This window comes from Macrobrachium nipponense, chromosome 21 (assembly GCF_015104395.2).
Source record: "Macrobrachium nipponense isolate FS-2020 chromosome 21, ASM1510439v2, whole genome shotgun sequence".
In the NCBI taxonomy this organism is placed as follows: Eukaryota; Metazoa; Arthropoda; class Malacostraca; order Decapoda; family Palaemonidae; genus Macrobrachium; species Macrobrachium nipponense.
In genome coordinates, this window is record NC_087212.1 from 14,588,851 (window position 1) to 14,608,288 (window position 19,438).

Below are 19,438 nucleotides of genomic sequence, written 5' to 3' on the forward strand. Positions count from 1 at the left end.
AATGTCCCTAACTTAAAACTACAAGGATGGTGGAGATATGTGCATGATATTTTTGCTATTCTGCTAGGTGATGAAAATGAAATAGAAACTTTTCCAGATGAACTCAGTAAGTTTGATAACAACATTCAATTCACTTTAGAGAAAAGTAACAATAATAAATTGCCCTTTTTAGACATACTCATAGAATGAGTCTATGAATGAGTGTGTAAAAATTCAGCACATATAGAAAGCCCACACACAAACTCATACATTCATTTCTTCTCTTTTCACAGTCATGATATAAAAGTAGGTGTTCTAACAGGTTTATTTCCTAGGGCAATGAGAACGTGTGACCCTTGCAAGATAAAGCAAGAAATAAATTACATCGATAAAAGCTTTGATGCATTAGCATACCCAGAATGGTTCAGAAAAAGGGCACTCAACAAAGTAGAGAGTACATGGAATAAAGAAAACAAGAAAATAGTTGCCCTCCCTTTTATGCCTAAAATGAAACAAATCACTTCAAAAATGAAAGTAAATATAAGTTTGTATATACCTTTGATAATACCGTAAAAAACAAAGTACGTAAAAATAAATTGGAAGGAGAAGACAGTAATACAGATGATGTAGGGGGGTTATGCATAATCAATTGCAGCAATTGTGGAGACAAATATGTGGGGCATCAGGTAGGGAATGAGGACTAGAATCCAAGAACACAGAAAGGCAGTACAGCTTAACTCTCAGGGGAGTGCTATAGCTAGTCATTGTTGGGAAAATGACCATATGATGGATTTAAAAAACAGTAGGCTTACATACAAAAGCAATAAAATCAGTCATAGGAGGGTAGTTGAAGGAGCTCTCATCAGAGAGATTAAAGTAGTAGAAGGAAACAAAGGTTTTACCTCAGAAGATCCCATAAGCCGAGCTTTGATATTAAAAGAAGCTAAGATTGACCCTGCTGACCTGGAGATTATGTTTTCCCATTGACCATCAGCTCAGGATATCAGAGCGACAAGAGGGGATTAGCAACTCTCAAAGAAACCAGAACAGCCATCACATAAATGACAGCTCAACAAGAAGAAGTTCCAGAAGACTGCTGGGCCTTGACCCAGGCTGATAACCTACACGTCTCTTGAAAATGGGCCACAGATAGGGCCTGAAAGTTCTTGAGTGTGGAGTAAAATTAAATGTAAATACTTAGAAATAAACATGTTATACACAGTGATTTTGTGGGTTTCTTTTTCAATCTTCAGAAGAACACTGAAAGAAGTTTTTGTTTGGTTCTTGTAATGAATGTTGGTCTTCACTGGTTAAAACTTATTTAGTGACAATTCTTATTTGATAATCTGTTAAGTTGCTTATGTAATAAGAGAAAAAGTTCACACTTAATGTTTTGTCTGATTTGTGCAACATTTCTACACTTAAATCTGTTTATGTATCTAGCTTATCCTTTTGTATGCCTCTGCTTTTCATTTTTTCTTTGGTAATTTTACCACCTAGCTGTTCAACTTCTTGAACTTGGTTACTCTAATTTTCATCTTTTGTTTGTGAGAACAAATCCTCTTAAAGCTGGGGTCTGGTTAACCTTTTTCCCCCATTTGTGTCAAATGTTGGTGGCTCCATTGCTTGTACAATTAGTTTTCACATTTTAACAGAAAAAGGAATATGTACTGCATGATAACAAATAAACTTACCAAGGTGAGTATACAAGGAGAATTAAGTTTAAATGACCAAAAGTTATTATGAACTGAAATTATTAATAGTTTTTCTTTTGTTTATAGATTGCATCTCTTCTTGCAAATGCATTCTTTTGCACTTTTCCACGGAGGAACGCCAAAGGAGGAGATACCGAGTATGCTAGCTATCCAGATATTAACTTTAATAGGTATGTTAATAGCTGTTATGATTTTACTTTCTCAAAAATATCTTATTGTAATGTAGGGAACATCTTTTGTAATATGCATGATCATGTTAGTAAATTGTTCAGTTGTAAGGAAAAATAAAAGCAGTGTATGAGTTTCAAATAGATTTTTTCTGTATTGTTTTGTTGATATGAAATTAGGGGTTTAGTACTTGAATTTATCATTGCTTTTGCAATCGAATGACAGTAGTAAAATGAGCTCAAAATATACCCATCTTTGTTTTGGTTTTCTTATTGTTCATCTTTCTTTGTGTCAGTCTGTGCATTAGAAATGAATTGACAAGAGGCTAGGAAACAAAGATATTAGCCAAATACCATGAAATATTTGGCTGCACCTCTCTGAAAAATATCTACTATTGAGTCTGTATAATTCATTGAAACTGTTACTGAGAGAATAAACACCAGACATAGTATTGTTACCATAGCAGTAATGCTTGGATTGTCAGTTTTCCATCACATTATTATGTCAGATATCTTGCCTAAACTCTTGTAGAAATTTCATCATCATCACAATCCTTGTTTATTTTTGGAGGCCTTCAGTTAGTCCATTGGGCAAGCCCATTTATTTGTAGTTTTATTTATTTTCTTTTAATAACTATGTAGTTATCTGCCGTAACTGTTGGATGGACAAGTCTTTTTGTTCTTGGATTTCCAAGTTTTTACATCTTTTGAGTCGTTGGGGAAACTTGATCATTAGACAGGGTCCTTGTGGTCAAATCTGTTTTTCAGTGTTTGTGTTGCATATGGACTGTTGATCTATATTTATCCATGCTCCTTAGATAGTAGGTAGGTGTCCTGAATATTTTTATTTCAAATTGTTTATTTTGATGTATGTAAAACATCTACAGTACAACAGTTTGTTTTGAATTGAGACTTACAAAATAACCAATGAAAGTCAATTAGGATTCATGTGACCATTAGTAGTTTGGCAGACTTATTAATTTAAGCTTACAACTACGTTAGTAACAACTGATCTACTGTAATAGACTTACGGTCTTGTATTCTTGTTAGGGACAGAGATGTTTTACTGTATCCATATTTTAACTTTTCTTCACGAAAGCTACATATTGTAGGTGATAACGGTTTTTTAAGTGTCTTGGTTTTGTGTTGCAATTGTTATTAAATTTCTTGTGTATGACCCTGTCGTTATGAGTTTATAGCACTGTTTTGTCTTAATTCTGTTAACCATGCTTCAGTATCCTTGTTAGGGTCTGCCTGAGCAGCCTTTGTAATTGTTGTGTCCTCCCTAGATTAAGAACCCTTGATTCCTCTACCCATCATTTCGGGGTCAACAATGCTTGCTTGTCCAACATGCTTCCTATTATATGTGCTCTAATTTTTTCATTGGTCAGTGGATGTTGTTCTCTCAGAAGAGATTGCTCAGTTGCTCAAGCACTATTTTCTGAGCCTCTCAGTGGATGCATTTGTGGATTCCTATGCTTCAGATCTGGCCTCTGTGCCCCTTTTTCTGTTCCATATATAAGAAATGGATCTCTAGACAGTGATTCAGTTATCTTTATGAGGCAGGTGATTGTTGGTTGCCTGAGAACCCAGATGGTTTATGTGTTTATTTTTTATTAGTTTATTCTCTCCCTTAGACAAAAAGTATTTGTTATTAGTTTATTCTCTCCCTTAGATAAAAAGTGCAGTGTTCGAGGACACTCAGATCCCAAATGGGGGCATAGTATATGAATAGTGGGTCGTTTGAAAAAACTGTTGCTAACATATTTACCTTATTTTCACTCTTTTTAGAATATTTGTCTGTTTTCTCTTGAAAGAAAATAGCAAAATTATATTTTTTTAATTATTTTTTTTATGGATGAAACTTGTATTTTCAGACTATTTTCACACAAGGAGAAGCGATCGTTAGAGAAACTGAAATGCCTAATCAACTACTTCCGTAGAGTAACGAAAAAGAGTAAGTTTTTACACTGTGCATCCATTCATACCAACGTCATAGTACTAAAATTATTGTTTGACCTTGCCTGTTGTATTTCATGCAATGATTTTAAATGTTCAGCTCTGCTTATTACTATTGTGTATGCTGAAGGTTAATCGTATTAATGTAAATTTACACTTATGTTGGCTTTAGGAGTCATTGATTGTAAGATGAAACTAGATAACATTTTTATTTGCTGTAGTATATAATTCTAAACTACTCAAGTGAACCTATGATACAACAAAGTTTAAGCAAACTTCTCTATTGGAGTCTTACAGTTGTCACTGTGTCAACTTTTGTGTGTATTGAGGTAAGTATATAACCATTTGAAACTAGAATAAGTTACACAGTTGCAAATAATTTTTATTTTTTTTGTCAAACCCACCATCCTTTGGACGTCAGTTACAACATTGAAATTTACCCTTGGAGTTTAGTCATTACTGGCCATTAGTTAGTGATACTCTACATAACAGTGAATCTCTTTTCTTTTACTTTCATTTGTTCCCTTAAGGCTCTTCTTTCCTAGCTGTCAACAACTTTTATGGCCAGTCTTGCTTTTAATTTTAGCCATTAATAAACAAATACTGTGGAATAACTCCATGAGTGTATAAATGTAATTTACTGGTTTGTTGAAACTACTTTATATTGATCCCATAATGCAGTACTAGTCCCATGTAAATAGTTTTTAATAACACAAAACCTCCAGGCATATGAACTGGCAAAAATGTAAGTAAAGTAAATGATCCAGTAAGACTCAAAGATTAAACTTGCTTCTCAAGCTGCTAGTTGAGATTTTTGCCACACCATGCACCACTTACTTTTGGCGTGCTTGTGTTTTCACTGACATATTGACAAACTTAATTATTGCTGCAATCAGTGAAGTTACATGGCCATCCAAGAAATAGTGTATTTTAGTCTGGAAAAAAGATTATTTGTAATGATTTTGATAGCTATTGTAAAATAAATATTGTCTCCCATGGATGTAGGAACTAAAATATAATAATTGAATCAGTCAAAAATGGAAAATCAAAAATTTTTTTTTCTTATTTTACCCTGTTGTTTTTGTATGCAGCAAATAGAGTAAGTAACAGTTATGACTTAAGAAATTTGTTCTTGGCTAACTTCAGTGCCGCATTCTAATATACACAGAAATCTGTCATTAATTCTTGATTTTAACTGAAAGATGTAAATCACTTCATATATGATGGCAATGCATAGTGAAATAGATATGCAAAAGAAAACAAGAAATTTTAGAATTTAGGTCAAAAGTTCTGCATTCAGGCAGAAAAGTGACCTGCTGAAAGTCTTGTATCAATTAGCAAAGAACTTATATTTATATATGCACTTATAAATGGGAACACAGCTACTTGATTGAAACAAGAAGTGTAAACTAGGAACTTTATTCCAAAGAAAGAGGAGCTTACAAAATATTTATCCAATTATAAAATTGGAATTGGAAGCAGGATATATTCATACTGATTAGAATGTTAAAAGTAATCACATCTAAGAGCTTTTTGTTACCATTTCTTTGTTATGTCCTTCTGTCAAAAGTATATTTGAGAATAGATATTGATTTTTTTTGCATAAACCAGAAACATATTAGCATTGTGAAATGCCTCCACAGGACCAGAGGGATTGGTGACTTTTACAAGGCAGTACATCAGTGTTAGTGAGTTACCCTCTTGGGAAAGCTCATCACATCATCTTCCTGATCTTCACTTGGATTCTAGTGGTCTAATAGAGGAAAAGGAAGGACTTCTGCAAGTTGATTTTGCTAACAAGTGAGAATATATTTTGCTTTACTTTTTCAAAGAATTCAAGATGTTTTGAGTATTTTTTTCATTAAAGCAAAAATTTAATTTCACCCTGTAAAAAAAGTAATAAACATACCATTGTTTTGCTTATTAAATCATCAGAAATAAAGTTTATTTCTGCATTTAAATTTATTAGGCTTGTAGCGTTTTTATAAAGTGGAGATTAAAGTACAGCCTCATTTAGTATAGCTCAGTAGGCTAGCTTTGTCAATCTTTATCCACATTTTCCAAGTATCTAAGCAGTCATTGGACATATTACTTTTGGTTGATCAAGTGATTGATGCTTTGGTTGAAAATGTTAGTTACAATCAAATCAGTACTCAAATACAGTTGATTATGATTTATAGAACTACCAGTGAATACACAAAGAGGGTGATTGAACTATGCTTGTACCATAGACAAACATTGCCTTAGAAAGCAGACAAACCAATACCTTACAGAGCCTTGACACTTCCAATTTGTCGTCATAGTGACTTCATGACCATTTTATTCTCATTTCCCAGGTTTATTGGAGGTGGTGTTCTTGGTCTTGGATGTGTACAAGAAGAAATACGTTTTGTTTTGTCACCAGAGTTAATAGTGTCACGCTTGTTCACACAAATCTTAGACAAAACAGAAGCCCTCATTATCACAGGTTAGCAAATGGTATTCTCATTTAAATGTAAGCCCATAGTTTTTCACACCATACCAACAAACCATTAGTTATAGTACTACTATATGGAAAGAACAGTAAGTATCAAAGTATGAAATTTAGTTCAGTAATAATTCTTTAGTAGAAGTCTGATTGTTTGACAGTTGAGTTTTAGGAAGACTAATATATGACAGACATTGGGAACAGTTTCAGTTTAAACAAGTCTTGATTTTAAACTATAAATTCCTGATTTTTTTAATAAAATATTCTGGCTGCCTCATCATGTTCAGTGCCATTGAGCTTCAGAGAAGACATGAGTTAGTCATTAGACTTATTTCTTAAAACATCTGAGTGAAAGATGAAGTAGGGATGAAATGAATCTATCACTTTAATACTCCTATTAAGAGTCCTGTGATGTTTATTTACATTGGTATTGACACTTGCGTCTAGATATGGATTATTCTTATAATATATATATGGATATTGCTATTTTTGAAAGGAATATGCTACCTGAGAAATTAAGGAGCCCTCATAAATGGCACTGCGAATCCTTAAGAAAATAGAATAATGGAAGAAATCAGATGGTGATTTTAATAGGTAATCTTAATTTATAAGCACAAAAGTAGCTCCTCCATATTTTATATCAGGAAAATTTCAGCCACAACTCTGCAGGAAGTCATGAAAAACCAAATTTAGCAAAGTTGGACCAAGTGATTTATTCAGACTAGGGGCACGACAAGACTTCTAATTTAAGTTCATAATTATCAAATTCAAGTTATTAGTCTAGATGGCCTTGTTGTAATAAGGACAGGAAATACATGAATGTTATGTTACATTTCCATGATGATCACTAATTCTATTTAAGGAAGTATAGGTCAGAAAGATAGATGGTTTCCTTTAAAAATGTGTACACTGTTCAGTGGCTTTTCCTTGGTGCATTTAAGTAGTAAAATTCTCATCCAACATTGTGAATACCATTTATTTAATTACACTTATTGTTTCTATTTTGTAGGTGCTGAGCAATACAATCAAGGAAGTGGTTATGCATCCACCTTTTGTTGGACAAGTAACCACCAAGATTCTACTAAATGCGATATTTGGAAGCGCCGTTTATGTCAAGTTGTTGCAATTGATGCCTTACGGTTTACTCGCCCAAAAGTTCAGTACAGGCCACCACTCATTTTACGTGAACTTAATAAGGTAATGGTTTCATATTTGTATTCTTGAAAAATTAAGTGAATGTTTTCATATGTTCATATTAATTCTAAGTACAGGAATCATGATCTTTACTCTGTATACGTACAGAATGGAAAGTATGGTATATTTTATTTGAAACTAATTTTGTAATGCATTTTGCATTTTCATGGTTTAGTATTTGTAAATTACTGGGTTTTACAGTAAACTCATTATTTATAAGTAGCCCACACGTTTTCTTCACAGATAATTGAAACTTTATTTCTGATTCAAAAGAATATGTATTTGTTTCACAGTGCAGAGTTGCCTGTCTTTGTGCCTTTCCTACAACATTATTTAAATAGTTTAACCAGACCAACCACATGGACACTTCCCTGATTGTATTTTTTCCTTAGCCTCCTTTCCAGTCACCATAAGCGTTGTTTTATTTGCATGGATTTTCATTCCTCTCCAGTCCATTCCTCATTTCTTCCTTGTAAGTATTTTCAGGTCATCTGCATAAAATAACTCCCAGGTTTTCCCTTTTGTGCTCTCCATTTAGTTTCTTCCATTACCGTGGTAAACTTACCACTGTTTCCACTTTAGATCCAGTGGTATGGTGGAGTAACATTACCAGGTGCTAGTGTAGTGCACATTTTATTAATATCCTTGATACTGTGTCAGGTGTTTTTTCTAGATCCATAATTATGTAATATAGTCTTTTCCTCACAAATATATAATATAATCTCTTCTTCTGTGCATGGTATGTTCTATGTTGGTCCCTGTTATGCTATCATCCTTCAGCAAATAACCATTTTGTACATGAACTTTCCTGTCAGACATATACTTAGCTTACGTCTCTGACGTCACGACAGAATTCAAAACTCGCGGCAAACACGACAGGTAGGTCAGGTGATCTACCTTACCCGCCGCTGGGAAGCGGGTGTAAGAACCAACATACCTTTCTTGCCAGATTTTTTCTGTCGTCGGTGTCGACCACACCTGTTGTCGGTACCTCTTGACAGTTGGATTCTTTTCTCGTTTTCGCCCTGGATTGTTTCTACGGACTTTTGGTGAAGTACCCGATCTTTTGGCCTGGCATTCGCGAATTGTGGACAGTTATTTAACTTTTCTTTGGATTTTTCTTGGATTCATGATGTCTGATGTTGATACTAAGAAAACTGCTATGTTTAGAGTTTGTTGTATGACTGAGTGTAAGGTGAGGCTACCGAAAGCTGCGGTAGACCCTCACACAGTATGTTTGAAGTGTAGAGGGAATGAATGCACGTTTAATAATCCTTGTAATGAATGTGAAAAGCTGAATGAGGATGAATGGAAGTCTTTGTCTTCCTACTTGAGGAAGCTTGAAAAGGATAAAGTTAGGAAAGCTTCTTCTAGGAGCAGTAGTAGATCTCGTATTAGCGAGTTGGATATAGATAATCCTATTTTAGAAGTAGCTCCTTTTTCAGTTTCAGCTCCTGCTCCCTACACCGAAGCCGAAGATGCGCCTTCGGAAGTGGCCTCCATGAAAGCCACCATTCGCAGTATGGAGAGGAAAATTAAACAATTAGAAGGTAAGAGTGATTCCAATAGTGATTTGTGCAGTGAACCCAGTGCAGTGGAGGGTGCGTCTGATCGGCTCCCTAATGCTTCCAGGCCTAGACCTCTTCCAGACTCCCAGTCCCAGTGGAGGAGGAAAGTCGAAAGCCGCAGGAAGGTTAGGGAGCATCCCCACCGGTCAGGCGTCCCCTCGGTAGCTCCTGTTGAACGTTCCCAGGCTACCTTGGATCGCTCCAAGAGAGAAATATTGCGCCAATGCTTCTCGTCTTCGCCTTCGCCTTCTCCTATACGAGGATGGAGCTCTTCGGAAGCCTCGCGCCCTTTGAAGAGAGCCTGGAACGCTCCCTGCGCCCGTCCATCCAGCCCTGAAGTTTTTTCGGAAGAGCCTGAGGTGGAAGCGAAGAAACGTAGGAGATCTCAGGAGTATCGTTCCCCGAGCAGAGATCGAGCCTCGTCACCTGTTCAAGAGTTTGTGAATTCTCCTGCAAGGGTGTTGGCTAACCTTCAGGCGCAGATTTCGGCTCTGGCTGGCTCTCTTTGCGTGTCGTCTCGTCGTAGGAAGGACGTCTCGCTTCCTGTAAAGAAGTCCAGGCTCCCCTCTCCTGACTCTCGCTATTCGACGGAAGCGGCCCGCTCACCTGTGCGTTCGGATTCTCGCAGGAGACTTTCGGCTTCGGACAAGATCCCATCTGCGTCCAAGCGCCTTTCGCCTGACAGACAGGATGTCTTTGTCTCTCCTTCGGACAAGGAGCAGACTGCTCGTAGGAGATCTTCACCCTACAGACGCTCTTCTCGAGACAGGATCGCTCCCCTTGATAGGCGCCAGGAGCCTAGTAGGCGCTACTCGCCTCGTAGCCGCTCCTCGTCTCGCCTCCACTCTCCTGTTGACAAGCGCCCTAAATCGGACAGGCGCTCTTCGCTGGACAGGCGTCAAGAGCTTGTTAGGCGCGTTTCTCCTGGCAGGCGCTCTTCTCCTGACTTTCACTCTCCTCGAGTCAGGCGCCGAGATCCTAGCAGGCGCTTCTCCCCTTGTAGGCGCTCACCTAGTAGGCGCTCACCTAGTAGGCGCTCGTCGCCAGAGATCCTCTCGCCTCGGTTCAGGCGCCAAGAGCCTGGTAGCCGCTTCTCGTATGGCAGGCGCTGTTCGCCTGGTAGCCGCTCTCCTTTGGATAGGCGCCAAGAGCCTGATAGAAGTTCTTCTTCAAACAGGCGCTCTGCTCCTGACAGCCGCCTTACTCCTGTTAGGCTCCAAGAATCTGGAAAACGCACTCCTCCAGACAAGAAGGATGTTGCAAGTAGGCACGTTTCTGAAGCTTTGTCTCCAAGACGTATACGTCTTACTTCCTCTAGAGACTCTTTTAAGAATAGTCGCGCCTCTAAGGATCATGAGGGTTCTTCAGCTCAGGAAGAACAGGATCCCTCAGAAGAAGAAGGACCAAAAGACTCCTCTGTTTCCTCCTATAAGAGGTTGACAGATTTGCTCCTGCAAGAGTTCGGAGATATCCTTTCTCCTGTGGCTCCTCCTTCTCCTCTTTCTTTATTCTCCACTTCGAAGACGTCGAAGGTTTCGTCTTGTGTAAGGATGAAACCTACTGTTTCCATGAAGAAGGCGCTTAGAGGTTTTGGGGAATGGCTCTTTTCTAAGGAAGAGAAAGGGAAGACTGTTTTTTCTTTCCCTCCGTCTAAACTGACTGGCAGATTGGGATTCTGGTACGAATCGGGCGAACCTTTAGGCCTCGCTCTCCCTTCGTCTGCGGACTCGGACTTCTCTTCATTGGTGGATTCTGCTCGTCGTTCCGCCCTCATTGTCCGCCAAGACTACGTGGGGATGAACGAACTTGACCACCTACTGAAGGGAATGTTCCGAGTCCTGGAAGTTTTCAACTTCCTTGATTGGTCTTTAGGAGTTCTGGCTAATAAGACCCAGACCCCTGATTCACTGTCTCCTGAAGATCTTAACTGCGTCCTCACTTGCATGGACAAAGCAGTGAGAGACGGATTGAGTGAAGTCTCCTCACTGTTTGGAGCTGGAGTTATTAAGAAGCGGTCTGTCTACTGTTCGTTTCTCACTAAGGCAGTTTCACATGCTCAAAGGGCCTCTCTTATGTATGCTCAACTATCTCCTCTTCTGTTCCCCAAGAAAATTATTCAAGATGTCTCGAGTGCCCTTTCAGCTAAGGCTACTCAGGACATGTTAGCCCAGGCAGCCAGGAAACCTCGCTCTGTCTTCCAACCCAAGGCCAAGAAAGAGACTCCTCTGAGGCAGGAGCCCTTTCGAGGAGGACCCGCTGTCAGAGGTTCTTCAACCAGAGGAACTAGACCTTTTAAGAGAGGTAAAACCTTCTCTAGGTCAGTCAGAGGGAAGAAATAGCGATCAAGGACTCCAGACATCAGTGGGTGCCAGACTACTGAAATTTGCCGACGTCTGGGCCCACAAAGGGGCAGACAATTGGTCCCTATCGATTGTCAGCAAAGGATACCTCATTCCCTTCTCGTCAAGACCACCATTGACGACAACTCCGAGGGAGTTGGTGGCCAAGTACAAGGACCCCATCATGAATCAAGCCCTTTCTCTAGCAATAGATCTCATGCTAGAGAAGGAGGCTATAGAACTAGTGAAAGATCCCCGCTCTGCGGGCTTTTACAACAGACTATTCCTAGTTCCGAAGAACTCAGGAGGATGGAGACCGGTTTTGGATGTAAGCGCCCTGAACGTCTTTGTGGAAAAGAGGAAGTTCGCCATGGAGACAACTTCCTCAGTGTTAGCGGCTCTTCGTCCAGGGGACTGGATGGTGTCTCTAGACCTTCAGGACGCTTACTTTCATGTGCCGATCCATCCTTCTTCACGGAAGTATCTACGATTCATGATGGGAGGAAACATCTTCCAATTCAAAGCCTTGTGCTTCGGCCTATCGACTGCACCCCAAGTTTTCACGGGGTTAATGAAAAACGTGGTGCAGTGGCTACATTTGGAGGGAGTGAGGGTGTCGCTTTATCTCGACGACTGGTTAATCAGAGCAGAGTCTCAAGAAAGATGTCTGGAGGACCTTCAAAAGACCCTTACATTGGCAAGTTCTCTGGGACTTCTGGTGAACTTCCAGAAGTCTCAATTAATCCCCAGTCAAGAGCGGATCTATCTGGGGATTCGGATAGCTTCTCTGGCTTTTCGGGCTTTTCCGTCGCCAGAGAGGATAGCTCGTTGCTACGAGAAAATAACGACCTTACTAGAGAAAGATGCATGCACAGCGAGGGAGTGGATGAGTCTGCTGGGGACACTCTCCTCGTTGGAGCAATTCGTTTCTCTAGGAAGGTTGCATCTCAGGCCTCTACAGTTCTTCCTATACCAGAACTGGAGGCGTCTCTCCCTAGATCTGGAGTTCTCCTTCAAGATCTCAAGGGGAGTCAAGAGAGACCTTCGGTGGTGGAACAACCCACTTCGTTTTGTGGAAGGAATGTCTCTTTACATGCCTAACCCCAACCATGTGTTGTTTTCCGACGCATTGGAAGCAGGTTGGGGAGCGACGCTCGGGACAAGAGAAGTGTCAGGCACCTGGAAGGGGGATCAGGTGTCCTGGCACATCAACAAGAAAGAGTTGATGGCAGTCTGGATGGCATTGAAAGCCTTCGAGCCCCACGTCCGAAATGCAGTAGTGCAGGTCAATTCGGACAACACAACAGCCTTGGCGTACATAAAAAAACAGGGGGGGACGCACTCCTTCTTCCTGTACGAAACAGCAAGGGATCTTCTGCTGTGGTCTCAATCAAGGAAGATCAGTCTTCTCACCAGATTCGTACAGGGAGAAAGGAACGTCAGGGCCGATCTCCTGAGCAGGAAGAATCAACTCCTGCCTTCCGAGTGGACCCTCCACTCAGAGGTATGCCAAGACCTGTGGAGAAGATGGGGCAGACCTCACATCGACCTCTTTGCAACAGCAAGGAACGCAAGAATCGAACTTTACTGCTCCCCGATCTCAGACCCAGGAGCAGTATCAGTGGATGCGTTTCTCCTAGATTGGACAGGTCTAGACGTCTACGCCTTTCCCCCCTTCAAAGTACTGGGACAAACCCTCAAGAAATTTGCTATCTCGGAGATGACAAGAATGACGCTAGTAGCTCCGTTCTGGCCTGCCCAAGATTGGTTCACAGAGGTACTGGAATGGTTGGTGGACATTCCAAGAGCACTTCCACAAAGACAAGATTTGCTCAAACAACCCCACTTCGACAGGTATCACAGAAACCTCCCCGCTCTCAATCTGACTGGCTTTCGACTGTTGTCAAAAGTCTTGTCAGAGCGAAGGGGTTTTCGACAAAAGCTGCTAAGGCTATCGCCTCAGCTAGAAGACCTTCGACCTTTAAAGTCTACCAGTCGAAGTGGGACGTCTTTCGCCGGTGGTGCAGGAACCAGAAGTTTTCCTCTTCCAGTACCTCTGTGACTCAGATAGCAGATTTACTAGTTTTCCTCAGAGAAAAATGCGGTTTGGCAGTATCTACTATCAAAGGATACCGGAGCATGCTGGCTGCTGTGTTCAGACATAGGAATTTAGATCTTTCGAATAACAAAGATCTTCATGATCTATTAAGATCTTTTGAAACTTCCAAGAAAACTTCGAACGAAGTTCCAAGTTGGAATCTGGACGTGGTTCTTCGTTTCCTGAGGTCCTCTAGGTTTGAGCCACCACATTTAGCCTCCTTCAAAGATCTTACGAGGAAAGCTCTCTTTCTCATGGCTTTAGCATCCGCTAAAAGGGTTAGTGAGATTCATGCCCTAGAAGGAAGGGTAGGTTTCAAAGGAGATTCCGTGGTTTGTTCCTTCCTTCCTTCGTTTTTAGCAAAGAATGAGAACCCCTCAAATCCTTGGCCAAGGAGCTTTGAGGTTCGTGGATTATCTGCCCTAGTAGGGGAAGAACCTGAAAGAACTCTTTGCCCTGTTAGGAGTTTAAAATACTACCTTCAGAAGAAGAAAACCCTTAAGGGCATTGAGGACAGACTATGGTGCTCTGTAAAGGACCCCAGCAGACCATTGTCGAAAAATGCGCTGTCTTTCTTCATTAGAAGTCTTGTGAAAGAAGCACATAGATCTTGTAATGAAGAACATTTCAAGCTCCTAAAAGTCATGGCGCATGAAGTGAGAGCCATTGCCACTTCCTTGGCCTTTAATAAGAATATGTCTCTTCAGAATCTGATGAAAACTACATTCTGGAGATGTAATTCAGTATTCGCCAACCACTACCTAAAAGATGTCAGTATTCGTATGACGAGTGCTTCGCCATTAAGGCCCGTACGTATCGGCGGATTCGGTGCTGGGCAGGGAGCTGGAACCATATCCTTAGTGTTTTTTCCTTGTTTTTGTTAATTGAGTTCATATGGTTGTATGAAAAATGATGCAGGTAGGCATCTTTTTTCGTTTCGTAATACTAATAACTTTAGTTTGGTTAGGTGATCGGATTTGGTTTGAAGCTCCCTGCGTTGGTAGTGGACAGGTTCTGTCATAGAAGAGGGCGAACCCCCATTGACATGATCCGACTTGGATTCTACTAAGTAAGCGGATATCAAGTCCCGTTAGTAGACCCAAAGAGTCTTTTCAGCTGTAGGTCACGCCCTCGCTGTAGCTCTTATGGCTATGCAGACTAATAGACAGTATCTATGAAGTCTTCAGCCTAAACAGGTAAGAACCAAGGTTATTTTTATCCTACAACAGGTGTTGTTTACCTTTTCTTTGTTATTTTCTGTCTTGTACCCTCCACCAAGGGTGTCAATCAGCTAAGTATATGTCTGACAGGAAAGTTCATGTACAAAAATGATATTGTTATTTTACAATAAAGTTTTGTACATACTTACCTGGCAGACATATACGATTGATGGCCCGCCCAGCCTCCCCTCAGGAGACAGGTATAAGAGAGAAAAAATTTGGCAAGAAAGGTATGTTGGTTCTATACCCGCTTCCCAGCGGCGGGTAAGGTAGATCACCTGACCTACCTGTCGCGTTTGCCGCGAGTTTTGAATTCTGTCGTGACGTCAGAGACGTAAGCTAAGTATATGTCTGCCAGGTAAGTATGTACAAAACTTTATTGTAAAATAACAATATCATTTTTCTTCATTCAGAGGGTTTTCAGAATGCTGTTTCCATTGTTTCAGTATCTTTAGTCTCATTTTTTATTCTCAATTTTCATCGTTTATGTACATCCCAGTTTACATATTTTCCAGCTTCCCACAGCTGCTGTACTAACTGAATATTGCCTTTTTCTGTTTGCTATATATATTTGGTTTCTGATTCTATTTCCTCCCAATTCCTGTTTGCATTCGTTACCAAACTTACCCACCATTTCTGTTTTCCCCATATACAGCTTTATATTTTACCATCCCTGCCTGTCTTCTGCTAGAGTTTGAAGGCTCTCTTCTCTTCAGTTGCCCATTGTATATCTTGATTCCATTACTGTATACCTTTCTCTTTCTCATTATAACTTCTTAAGTGTAGTCTTGCAAGCTTTTTTTTTTTTTTTTTTTTTTTTTTTTTTTTTTTTTTTTTTTTTTTTTTTTTTTTTTTTTTTTTTTTTTTTTTTTTTTTTTTTTTTTTTTTTTTTTCCAGCAACCACTTTTGGGAGCTTTGTGATTAAACTTTCTTGATACGCCCTATTGACTTCTTAGTATTTTAGTTTCCATGTTTATTATTTTTAAGAGTTAAAATTTTTTCATGTTCTTATTATTCCACATACTCAAATTAGCTAGCTGTAATATCTGCTGTGTTAAATCAGCCTCACTCACTGCAACAGTGCAATAATTTTTTAGATTCTTTCTGTACTTTTTATCATAGTAAAGTTAATCTTCATTTCAGCTTCTCCACTCTTGATTGTTGTCAGCTTCTCAGTGGACTTTTTATAGACTTTTTATGTTCAGCTGCTTTAGTCCTTGGTTTTGGCAAAATTTTATATTGCTTCCCTCACCATATTTCATTTTTTAAGTCATATCTACCCATAACAGCCCCCAGACCAGTTCTTAGTATTCTTGTGCTGTTCCTGTTTGTCTCTTCTTATTAGTATCACATCTATGGCACTTCTGTCACTGCATCTGATAGCATTTCCAAAATTCTTACTGCTCTTCTTTTGGTCTTCCTGTTGAGGGAGAGTAAATTGAAATCTCACACATAACCTTTTCCTCTTAACCCTTCAATGCCGACTGGATGTATTTTACATCGACATTTTTTGTCTCTCGGGTGCCGACTGGACGTATTTTACGTCGACATACAAAAGTTTTTTTAAAAATTTGCGGAAAAATACTTTTAGGCCTACCAGCCGAAAACTCTTGAATCACGCGCCTTGGGGGATGCTGGGAGTTCACGGATCAAGGTGTTGTTTTGTTTACAATCGTTACGCAGGCGCGCAAGCGCGAATTTCTTTCTTGCCGCACTAAAAAGTATCTGTGACACATCTCGGAAATTATTTCGTCACTTTGACATAATTTTTGTACCATTTTAAATTAGCCGTTACATGGAGTAAGTATTATATATAAAATGGTACAAAAATTATGTCAAAGTGACGAAATAATTTCCGAGATGTGTCACAGATACTTTTTAGTGCGGCAAGAAAGAAATTCGCGCTTGCGCGCCTGCATAACGATTGTAAACAAAACAACACCTTGATCCGTGAACTCCCAGCATCCCCCAAGGCGCGTGATTCAAGAGTTTTCGGCTGGTAGGCCTAAAAGTATTTTTCCGCGAATTTTTTAAAAAACTTTTGTATGTCGACGTAAAATACGTCCAGTCGACACCCGAGAGACAAAAAATGTCGACGTAAAATACGTCCAGTCGGCATCGAAGGGTTAAGAGGAAAAGGTTATGCGTGAGATTTCAATTTACTCTCCCTCAACAGGAAGACCAAAAGAAGAGCAGTAAGAATTTTGGAAATGCTATCAGATGCAGTGACAGAAGTGTTGTATTCTACATAAAAATGTGCGCATTTTTATGTAGAATACAACAAAAAAATACTCATGATTGTAGCTTTTATCGGTTTTGAGATATTTTTATATAAATAACGATAAGTGCCAAAATTTCAACCTTCGGTCAACTTTGACTCTACCGAAATGGTCGAAAAACGCAATTGTAAGCTAAAACTCTTATTATTTAGTAATATTTAATCATTTACCTTAATTTTGCAACTAATTAGAAGTCTCTAGCACAATATTTCGATTTATGGTGAATTTATGAAAAAACTTTTTCCTTACGTCCGCGCGGTAACTCTTCCGAAAAAAATCATACATCCGATTGTGGTAATGTTTGCACCATTTTAAATTAGCCGTTACATAAAGTTTTATATATGAAAATGTGCACAATTTCATGCACAATACAACTAAAAATAACCCATGGTTGTAGCTTTTATCAATTTTGAAATATTTTTATATAAATAATGATAAGTGACAAATTTTCAACCTTCGGTCAACTTTGACTCTACGAAATGGTCGAAAAATGCAATTGTAAGCTAAAACGCTTATATTTTAGTAATATTCAAGCATTTACCTTCATTTTGAAACAAATTGGAAGTCTCTAGCACAATATTTCGATTTATGGTGAATTTATGAAAAAAAATAACATTTTCTTTACGTCCGCGCGGTAACTCTTCCAAAAAAATCATACGTGCGATTGTGGTAATGTTTGCACCATTTCAAATTAGCCATTACATAAAGTTTTATATAATAAAATGTGCGCAATTTCATGTAGAATACAACAATAAATAATTGAAGGTTGTAGCTTTTCTCATTTTTGAAATATTTGCATATAAATCACGATAAATAGAAAAAAAACCACGTTCGGTCAACTTTGACTCTACCGAAATGGTCGAAAAACGCAATTGTAAGCTAAAACTCTTACAGTCTAGTAATATTCAGTCATTTATCTTCATCTTGAAACAAATTCGAAGTCTCTAGCACAATATTTAGATTTATGGTGAATTTAAAAACAAAACCTTCCTTCCCTTCGCGCGCGGATTCTCCGCCAAAAATCTCCGAAATGCGTACGTTCCATTCTCGGAATATTTGCTCCGTTTCATATTAGGCATTTCATAGAGTTTTATATATGAAAATGTGCGCAATTTCATGTAGAATAAAACGAAAAATATTTGAAGTTGTAGCTTTTCTTATTTCCGAAATAATTGCATATAAAAAAAATATATATAAAAAATTCGACATTCGGTCAACTTTAACTCGTCAGATATGGTCGAAAACTGCATTTGTAAGCTAATACTCTTACAGTATAGTAATATTCAATCATTTGTCTTCATTTTGAAAGAAATTGGAAGTCTCTAGGACAATATTTAGATTTATGGTGAATTTTTGAAAAAAATATTTGTTTACGTTAGCGCGTTACGAATTCATGCATTCCTTTGTGATAATATTTTCTCTGTGTTGCTTTTATCGTTTTACAATGTGTTATATACCAAAATGATCGCAATTTAGTGTACATAACAACGAAAAAAAAAGTAACTTGTTACCTTTAACCGTTTTGTGCACAGCGCGATTTGAATACAATTATATATGAAATTTCGTTTTTGCGCTATCATATATCGCATTCTTTATATATGATAATGATATTTTTTTTCATTTCTGATGATTGCATACTAAACTTCAGCCAATGACAAAAAAAAGGAGCCAAAAATGAACTCTTAATCTTGAAAACTAAGCGTGCTGTGATTTTTTGAAAAAAATATTTTTTCCGCTTCCGCGCTCACTCTGAAACACCTCCGGCACACGGGAGACATTTTTTTTTTACCGCTTCGGCGTTTAAGGGTTAAGATCATATTTACAACACCCTTTAACTTAAATACTGTGTGGAAGTGGGGCTTGTTTCTCTGGGCTTGGGACTGGCTGTTTACAGATCATTAAGATTAAGTCACTTTCATTTGTATATCTTAAAAGTGTGGGCATTCTTATGAGGATGGAGCAAAAAAAGAAATGTTGTATACTCAGTATTATCCAAAGTGTAGAGAAATCAGAAAGTGCATAGAAAATAAGCCAGAGCATTCATTATATGTGTGGATACATCAGACTATCTGGGAAATCTTAGAAAGTTTCTATTTCCTCTAGTGGTAATATCTCGGTTAGTGACTAATGCCTTGTTCGTCATGTAGAAGGCAAATCATTAAAGATTTCTTATTTTAAATATTTTCTTGAAATTCTGTACAGAGAAATTACCTAACTTGTGCATGTTTGACACAGAAAATCAAAATGTGGTATATGTACTAGATGAAAGATGGTTTTTATACATTCAACTTCCCTGCCAGATATATACTTAGCTATAGACTCCGTCGTCTCCGACAGAATTTCAAATTTCGCGGCACACGCTACCGGTAGGTCAGGTGATCTACCGCCCTGCCCTGGGTGGCAGGACTAGGAACCATTCCCGTTTTCTAATCAGAATTCTTCTGTCGCCCGGA

General features: G+C 38.7%; 1 protein-coding gene across 1 annotated transcript in view; it reads left to right on the forward strand.

Moving 5' to 3' along the window:
* The window catches only part of LOC135197670 (uncharacterized), a 132,731-nt gene that overhangs the window by 93,915 nt on the left and 19,378 nt on the right, over positions 1 to 19,438 (forward strand). The window contains exons 13-17 of the mRNA XM_064224683.1: positions 1,761 to 1,864; positions 3,739 to 3,818; positions 5,464 to 5,620; positions 6,157 to 6,287; positions 7,297 to 7,484. Coding sequence (XP_064080753.1) covers positions 1,761 to 1,864; positions 3,739 to 3,818; positions 5,464 to 5,620; positions 6,157 to 6,287; positions 7,297 to 7,484 — 660 coding nt within the window. The remainder of the gene's footprint in view (positions 1 to 1,760; positions 1,865 to 3,738; positions 3,819 to 5,463; positions 5,621 to 6,156; positions 6,288 to 7,296; positions 7,485 to 19,438) is intronic.